The sequence below is a fragment of the Stegastes partitus genome, unplaced genomic scaffold (assembly GCF_000690725.1).
Source record: "Stegastes partitus isolate 25-593 unplaced genomic scaffold, Stegastes_partitus-1.0.2 Scaffold757, whole genome shotgun sequence".
In the NCBI taxonomy this organism is placed as follows: Eukaryota; Metazoa; Chordata; class Actinopteri; family Pomacentridae; genus Stegastes; species Stegastes partitus.
In genome coordinates, this window is record NW_007578488.1 from 261,199 (window position 1) to 270,299 (window position 9,101).

Consider the following 9,101-nt stretch of genomic DNA (forward strand, 5'->3'; position numbering starts at 1 on the left):
TAGAATGAGTAAACAAAACAAAAGTCATTCATTTTCATATTTTCATTGATTTGATTCACTTGAATAGCTACAGGACTGGGCATTGTCCTCGTAGTTCCACTCAGACTTGATTGAATTTGGACACAATAAAAGCCTTCAAGTGGTTGAGTAAACAACAAGGGTCCTTCACTCAACCACAGATATGAAAAAAATGTCCATTTCTAGTTCATTTCTGCCTACCGTTAGTATTATGAGCAGCGCCATCATCACCCCCATCATGATATACATGTTCTGGGTAAGACCGCCGGCCCACAGAGGGCCCAGGATGGTGGCCAGGCCTCCCACTGAGCGTCGAACTCCCTGACTGAAACCTGCAACGCACAAAACGCCACAGGGTACAAGACTAAAATTAGCACTGTGTGTCAGTGGCAATGAATTAAACGTTTCTCATGAAAAACCACGGAAAAGTTGTGAGCCATCTACAGCAATCATCCAACGTGTAATGCCTCACACGGCCACTAGGTGAAGCTGTTTCTCACCTTGTGTTCTCTCAGAAGTAACTTTGGAGAAGAGTGAAACCTGGGCCACGGCTACAAACGGCAAACCCACAACCTGCAGAAATATTCCAATGATGAACTCTGTCAGTTGCCACGGATATCCACCTACAGAACACACAACAAGAGAAAAACAACAACACAAACAACACTGTTAACCTCCTTCATGGAACAGGGGCGGAAGTCACTCTACCACATTTTTGTAAATAATCCACTTCTCGAGCTTTAACCTGTGGGTGGAGTTCTTTCTGTGTTCACTGTTCTTGAAGATCTGGTTTTACGAGAACAAAAGAGCTGTTAAAAGTTGAGACTAACCTAGCGGGTTCGCCACAAAGATGAGGCACCAAATGCAGGAGATGTTGCCAATGGTCAGACCGATGACAAGAACCACCCGCTCCGCTACGTGACGGCTGAGCCAGCGCACAAACATGAAGCCGGAGATCACCACCACGCCGGCCAGACAGTACATCACACTGTTCTCCAGCTCGCCGAAGTTGAAATACTTCTGGGTGAGCGGGGTGACCATGGTCTGAGGAGAGAATGGTTGGAAATGTAGCATGAAAACCAAATGAGTAAAACTGTCTGCTAGTGGGAAATACAGTGCCTATAAAAGTATTCAACCCCCTGAAAATCACATCTCCCAAGTCACAGTTGTCTCGCACACTGCTTCAGGTTGTTCTCAGAGATCTACCTTCACTTTGTTGCATTCATTCTACCCTCTACCTTTACAAAGCCTTCCAGGGCCTGCAGCCAAGAAGGATGCTGCCACCACCATGCTTCAAGGTGGGCATGGTGTGTTGGTGATAGTCTGATGTCCAAAAACCTTCATTTTGGTCTCATCATACCAAAGAATCTTCTTCTAGTTGACTTCAGAGTGTCCCACATGCCTTCTGGTGAGTCCAGATTTAATACAAGCTTTTTTCAGCAGTGGCTTTCTCTCCCACATAAACTAAAACTGGTAAGAAACAAGTAATAGTTGCTGTATGCACAGTCTGTCCCATTTCAGCTTGTACCTCCTTCAGAGGAGTCATGGGTGTCTTGGTGGCCTCGATCACTAGATTCTTTCTACATCGTCACTCAGTTTTTTAAGACTGGCTCTTTTTCCATTTCTTAATTATGGTTTTAACCATAGGGCTGCAAGGTGGCACAGTTGGTAGCACTGTTGCCGGTTTGCGTCCCGGTGAGGACACCCGGGATCTTTCTGTGTGGAGTTTGCATGTTCTGCCCGTGCAGCGTGCACATTAGTTGTACCATAATGTTGGAACAGCCCTCTTTAGTGGCATCCTTATAGCACGCTGCAATAAGATTTTCTGGCATCTATTCTGGACCTCAGATGACCTGAGCTGCTTCTATAAAGTGCTGCGAACTTTTTCTGTGGAGTTTGCATGTTCATCTGTGAAGCACTTTGTGTTGCATTTCATTTGTATGTATTAAATGTATTAATTAACAGACATGACTTTGTAGAAATCTGCTTTCACTTTCACATGACAGTCCTTTTTGTATTTTTTTCCTGAAACAAGTCAAATTAAATTGACTATGATTCAATGATGAAAAGCAAAGAAAAGGGCAAACTTCCAAAAAGGGTGAACACTTTTTATAGGCAATCCCTGCTCCAGTATGGTTTCACTTGTTTCAGATGTATTTAGCAGCAACTGTAATTGATGTCTTAAAAACAGGTAAAGTAAGTGTTTTGTAGAGTCAACTCTAATTACAGAAACACAACTTGTTGTGTGCGTCTGTCTGTGTGCCTTTACCTCCAGCGCTGTCTGATTGAAGAGGGTGATGAACTGAGCAGCCAGCAGCACGACTACCTCTTCTCTCAGGAACTCTGACACAAAGAGAAAGACAGAGGGAAGCAAAAGTGGAACAGAGAGTCAGAGATCAGCAGTAAAGTGTAGAGAAAATTGGGGGAGAAAAAACAGCCAATATATAAACATCCACCATTTTTGCATCCATGTATTACACAAGGATACATGCATTCTTCCCAGTGCCACCTCGAATACAAAATTCTGGACCAATTTACCAGCATCTTTTTATGTTTTAGCCTACTTGATGCCATGTTTTTGGACTTTGCATGACAAAAAGACTTGTGGTACTTAGTTATAAAGTTTTACAGAATCCATTGGCTGCCTGGGATTGTAGGTAAATAAGAACAGCATGTATTTGAAGATGGTTTAGCGCTAATCAAAAGGTAAATTACAGATGGTTTGTAGTTAGGACAAATGGGTTCCATCCTTTAAGAAAAAAAAAAAAAAGAAGACATATTTAGCTAATTAAACTTGCAGGCAAGACAGCAAACCAAACACAGAAATTACAAGCTACCTACCTGCTGTCATGCTGGAAGCAAAGGCACGGGGCTGGTGGGCTTCTGGTGTCACAGGAGAGGGAGGTGGGGCGGTATGTTTCAGCACGCCATTGGAGACAGTGGATTTGTGGTTGCTGAGTGGGCTGGATGGTACCACTGAACCGTAGGACCCCATCATCTCCTGGGACGCCATCAGCGGCTTTTCCTCTTCGTCGCCCTCTTCCTCGTCTTCCTCAAGCCCCTCCTCGGTCTTCTCCTTGTCTCTGTTGTTATTCAACCTATTCTTGGCCTTCACATTCTCAATCGGTGGCAGATCCCAGAACATGAAGACCACCACCAGTTGAAGGAGAGCCCACAGCAGACACATGAACAGCTGCAAAGGGTGGATGATGAGTGTTAGAGCCTTTCTTTGGAGAGGCAAAGAATGTATGTCAAAGGTGAGACATCTTCTTAGCGTGCACGCTGACATATTTCCATCCTTACCCCTGGTGAAGTATATTTATTGACGAGGAAAGGACCCACGTGGAAGTCACACAGCCTCAAAAAGATGTTAAATGCCGGACCTGTTAGAAACACAAAGTTAAGTCTTGTCCAATTCTGCTACATAATGTGGCTAAAGAGCAGATAAAACTGAATTAAAACCGTTACGATTCATAGTAAATACACAAAAAAAGATCATCAGGCAGTTTTCATTATTTCCCATCAGATGAGCACTGACCAATCAGAAGGCCGGCTTGTCGACAGGCCATGACAGCAGCAAATACGGTTGCACGGTCCTCTGGGGCGGTGCATCTGGTTAGAGCGCCAAAGATGGATGAGCCGATACCTGCACCAATACCTGACGAAAGAGAACATTTAATGACGTGAAAATAAAACCTAGAGCTCTGAATCCTATTTAGACAGGATGCAAAATTATTATTTATATATACACCATTCTTTATCCTGTCCCTGGTAAATACAAGACCAGAAATAAAGCAACGTATTAACACAAGTCAAAGCTGAATTTCAAAACAGTGCTGATGAGTTAGAAGCTGAGGGTTTATTGGTGCTATAACAGCAACAGAGAGCTTAAAGGAATCAATGCAATCAAGCTAGTCAAGATTTTCGGTGGACGACTAGTTTAACCCTAAAATATTCTTTAAATCAGAAAAAAGTTGTTACAATGTAAAGATACCCAACAGCAGATAACTGAAGGGTTGCAATTCATAAACTTGTCCTTTCATATGCATGTACAAGTGTGCTCCTTGGTATGTCAAACATCCATCCATCCATTATCTATACACCTCACTAGGGTCATGGGGGGCTGGAGTCTATCCCAGCTGACTCAGGGTGAAGGCAGAGGACACCCTGGACAGGTCGCAGGGCAGAGGTTCTCAACTGGTCTCACGCTGGGACCCACATTTTCCCATGGTCATTAAGTCGCAACCCACTTTTTTTAGAATTCAATATTCAATATATTTTCCTGTGCAACATGCATTTCAGAGCATATAACCATGCATAGTAACTGGACCATGACAACTGCATGTACAAAACTGCACAAAATAAACATCAAAACTACTTGAAAATAAAGTTTTGGCCTAATCCGGTCATTTGTTGAAGTTAATAAGACAGCTGGGCACGTGCTCTACTCTTGATTAGAGTTTCAAAGTTTGGGGTGACAGTAGACAGAGCTGCTCTCAGATCATGCTCAGTGTCCAACCTGTTTCCCTGTTTCTTTTTATTTGGAGATCAAAATTGATATCTCGATTCCAGCACAGCGAACAAATAGTTGGTTATTTGGCTATTCGGGTTCAGACCTAGTACGAAAATCCACATTTTAAATACAAGGGTCATATTTGCGCTTTGCCATCTTGCATCCCAACATCAACACAAACTTAAAATGAACGTCAAACAAACTATGGTTACCATGCCTGTCAAAAATAAAAGTTTTTTCGAAAATAAAAAAAGTCCAACCTGAGACACACATATATTATTTATTCTTGACCAGCTGTCCGCGACCCACTTTTGGGTTGCAACCCACGAGTTGAGAATCACTGTCGTAGGGGCTACACTTAGAAACAGACAACCAAGCACACATTCACACCTACGGACAATTTAAAATCACCATTAACATGTTTTTGGACTGTGGGAGGAAGCCGGAGAACCCGGAGAGAACCCACGCTGCACGGGGAGAACATGCAAACTCCACACAAAAAGATCCCAGGCGTCCTAACTGGGACACGAATCAGGGATCTTCTTGCTGCGAGGCGACGTTGCTAACCACCACGCCACCTTGGAGCCTGGTATTTCAAACATGTTCTTGAAATTCACAAAATGATGATCAGCTCCAGAATGACTTTATATAGACTCACCTGCTACCAATCTGCTTGACAGTAGCAGCCACTTGGAGTAGCCCATGAAGTACATTAAATTACCTGTAGGGTCAAAATAGAGGTAACATATAAGGTGTCAATGGTCATATACATAACATTCAAAAAGAAATCTCAAATGCTGTTTTTGTTTTTGTCAAGAGAAGTCAAGTTACTCAATACAATTGGGGTTCAAACTCATAGGAGTCCTATTTGTAGGAACCAGTATTGGGTAGGAGAAGACACTCGTGGACTCACCGACTATTTCAAAAACGTTGCCAAACAGGATAATCTTCTTTATAGCTCGCGTCCTGTCAGACCAGTGGCCAAACAGTGGTCCTGACAGCAGGCCGCTCAGACTGAACGCTGACAGGGTCAAACCCAGGAAATACGGTTCCGCATCTAGGGTCTGCAAGTACCTCCATATCGTGGGTAAAATCACGGCTGGGGAGAAAGAAGTGAGGAGGGTTCATTATTCTTCTAGTGCCTTTTCTGAAATAGTGCTGCCCTTCTGTAAGTGCTTGGACAGTTCAACGTCATCGTCAAACCACATTCGAAACAAAACGTGCTGTAAATGAAACACTACAACACTACAGCGACTATATGAACTGTCACCTTGACAGATGCATTGTTAATACCTGGATATAGTCCTGGGTAAATACAACAAACTTGCATCTCCACCTTGATTACGCAACAAACATAGTGTGGCGATCATCTATTGTAAGCAAGTTGCTTGTGCACCATTCAACCCATTGATGGTGAATCATCTGTTCTTTATCAAACCAAAAAGAATAAAGCTGTAGAAACAAACTAAGATAGGAGTTTAACTGCTGTCACCGTGTTGTAATTCGAGATGCAACTTAAATCCTATCGTTTACGCAAAGTTGTGTGAATCCAGTTTAACTTTGGCTGCGGTGGTTCTCCCGGTCAGTGGTTCCAGCTTTGTTAGACACAGGATAGTGCTGACTAAATACAATCCAAATTCAATAACTTGGTCAGATGACACACAATGAAGCATACTCTCAGGGAATTCCAGAGGAAAGGATTGCTGAGATTCTCATGTCATGTTGGGCAATCCTGATGGAAGTAGTTGTGTGTGGCAGTGATAAAACTAGAAAACTAAATGTCTTTGTCACAGCTTTTAAGACACTGAAAAGTAAAACCACCACAGTACAAGCACGGATTGTAACCTAATGTAATTAATACCATCTTTTTGAATCCCACTGGCAGCGCATGGGAGACGTTTGGTGAGTTGTGGGTTAGTGATGTTGTTCTGTAGTAGTTTAGCTTCAAACGTTACACAGATTAGTGTCAAACCGGCAGTAAACTAATGTTGGATCCCCTACAGAACAAATCATCTACATTTATCTCTTCAGGATTGTTTGCTGCATTTCACTGCAGCACAGTTAGTGATCAGTGTTAAGAACACATTGCTAATTCAGATATAATTGGAATCATTGGCTAAGTTGCATTATGCCTCAAGAGCTTAATAATTTGTCATCCATCCTTGTTTCAGTTAAACATTAAACCAACTATAGCATGACTCAGGTCTGCACGGTGAGGTCGTTTGGAGGTTCAATAACCCCAGAAAGAGTTTCACAAATTCCACCAGACGTCTTTTTGAGCATCTATTTAACTTTTCAATCAATACAACAACAAAAGTTCCATAGATACTCAAAGTCCAGGTGGAGATGACTGAGGCAAATTAAACATAAGGGGACCAAACGTCCTGTTTTCCCAGGACACGTCCCGTTTTCACATCCTGTCCTGGTTGTTTTTTTATGAAGTGATGAAAATGTCCTGGTTTTCACTGTGTTTCACTGAATTCTATTTGTGCAATACAACTCCAAATACAACTCTTAATGTTATTTATTAAGCAGCAAAAAACTTCTGGGAAACATCAGCTCTACAGCAAAATATAGATGATGAGCAAACAAGGAGGATGAGGAAGAAAAACAGGATTGGATTTCTAATATGGCAGAGGTGTTCTTTAGGTTTTTTTTCCTAATACAGAAGAGACATTATTTCTATCGTTATTTTTGAAACTTGTCATAATAAAACGTGTTGAGTACCCTCCAAGAAGCCTATCTGAATTTGTGTCTTTGGTTATAGATAGTATTTAATAATATAACAACTTTCTATCCATACAGAGGAGGCGTACTTTACTGAAATTATAAGACATCTCTGAGTAAACTTCAGAGTATCATTTCTTTGCCGGGCTGAGTGTCCTGCTTTAAATTGAATTCTATTTGTGCAACACAACTCCAAAGACAACTCTTGCAAACACTTTCCGGCTTATTTGTTAAGCTGCTGGGAAAGATCAGCTCTACAGCAAAACACCACCCAGGAATGTGTGAGATAGTTTATCACGTTGCTCATACTTGCAATGAATTATAGTTTTTTTTTTTTAAAGTAAGGACTGAACTGGTCACTTGAAAGAATCCCACAATATGAATTTTTACCAATGTTGTCTGTGATCCTGCCTGGACGACAACATCAACAGCACTAAGAGAGAATCAGTGGGATTTGACACTGAGTTCTGGAACCATTCTGCATTTTATTATTTCTTATGAATTAGCTTCAGTTTGACGTATCTTTCTGGTGATTTTGCTGTTATTTTATGATGCCGGGATGCAGAGACGAGGCGTGGGAGGGTGTATGGGACGCAACAGCAGACAAAAAACATTTGCATTTGAAGCTTTAGACAACAAGGAGGAAGAAAGACAGGATGAAGAGGAAAACGAGGATGAAGAAGGAAACTAAGGATATAGATATTTTTTGTAAGTTTTGTAGGTTGGATTGCTGATACAGGAGGGGTATTTTTATTTTTTTCCAATACAGAAGAGACATTTTTGAAACTTGTCATGATAAAACTTGTTGATAACCTCTAAGAATCTGTGTCAGCGGTTATGTAGATAGTATCTGGTAATGTCACAACTTTCTATCCATACAGAGGAGACGTACTTTAAATAAGGCATCTTTTGTCCTGGATCATCATCAAAACATGGTCACCCTATTAAACGTAGTTTTGTTTGTTTTCTATCAGGATGAGGGGCTTCACAGGAGGAATCCAGCCTGGGTCACATTTAATTTCTTCTTTCCCACATGTCCATGCAATTGTCTCATTCAGAAGAAACAGAAAATACAAGAAAGCTCCAACGTGTGTGAACTTGTTAAGGTGTGTGTGCAGATCTCAGCAGCTCACCTCCAAAGGTAAACCTCACCACCTGACTTTAAAATTAAAAACACGGATGCGCACTTATGAATGATCACTACAACAGCCAGGAAACATCCTTAAGGAGCGGTTTATTCATCTACTAATAGTTTCTATGTGATCTTACCGTATTCCACTCCGCTCAGAAGGAAAATCAGTCCCGTCGTGACGTACGTCAACTTCTTTCTCCGTCGGTTATCCATCTTTTTTTTTGTTTGTTTGTTTGGCTGCTGTAATCTTTCTATACTTTGACCACGTTCATGCTTCACAACACATTCTGGCTGGAAATCAACGTAATGCTGAGTGCGCCGCCTCCAATTAAAGCCGCCAGCAGGGACATGAGCAGGACAGGCAGCGAGCGGCTGGGAAAAAATAAATAAATTAAAAAAAAAAAAAAGAAAAAAGAAAAAGGCTTAAATAATAAAACGATGCATGTTATTCCACGAGTCTTAACAGTGAGAATTAAACTCGGGAAGCCCAGCCGCTCAGCTCTCTGTGGAGGTGAAACCAAACAGTCCGTACACAGTGTGCTGCTGCTGCTGCGCCATTTAAAGCCGGAATACATCACTTCCGCTGGTCTGTACACACACACACACACACAGACACAGGTTCAGCCTCTTAAACAGCCCTCTCTCTCTCACACACACACACACACACAGGGTTCACAATAGACTTTTCATGTAATTCATTCAGAATAATTT

General features: G+C 41.8%; 1 protein-coding gene across 1 annotated transcript in view; it reads right to left on the minus strand.

The window, feature by feature from the left end:
* Positions 1–8,918, minus strand: part of mfsd8l1 (major facilitator superfamily domain containing 8-like 1) — a 14,274-nt gene extending 5,356 nt beyond the window's left edge. The window contains exons 1-10 of the mRNA XM_008291716.1: positions 8,528–8,918; positions 5,445–5,630; positions 5,190–5,252; positions 3,557–3,676; positions 3,322–3,401; positions 2,860–3,211; positions 2,288–2,361; positions 849–1,062; positions 519–641; positions 220–350 (exon numbers count right to left, since the gene is read on the minus strand). Coding sequence (XP_008289938.1) covers positions 220–350; positions 519–641; positions 849–1,062; positions 2,288–2,361; positions 2,860–3,211; positions 3,322–3,401; positions 3,557–3,676; positions 5,190–5,252; positions 5,445–5,630; positions 8,528–8,603 — 1,419 coding nt within the window. The 5' untranslated portion in view covers positions 8,604–8,918. The remainder of the gene's footprint in view (positions 1–219; positions 351–518; positions 642–848; positions 1,063–2,287; positions 2,362–2,859; positions 3,212–3,321; positions 3,402–3,556; positions 3,677–5,189; positions 5,253–5,444; positions 5,631–8,527) is intronic.
* Positions 8,919–9,101: the final 183 nt, after the last annotated feature.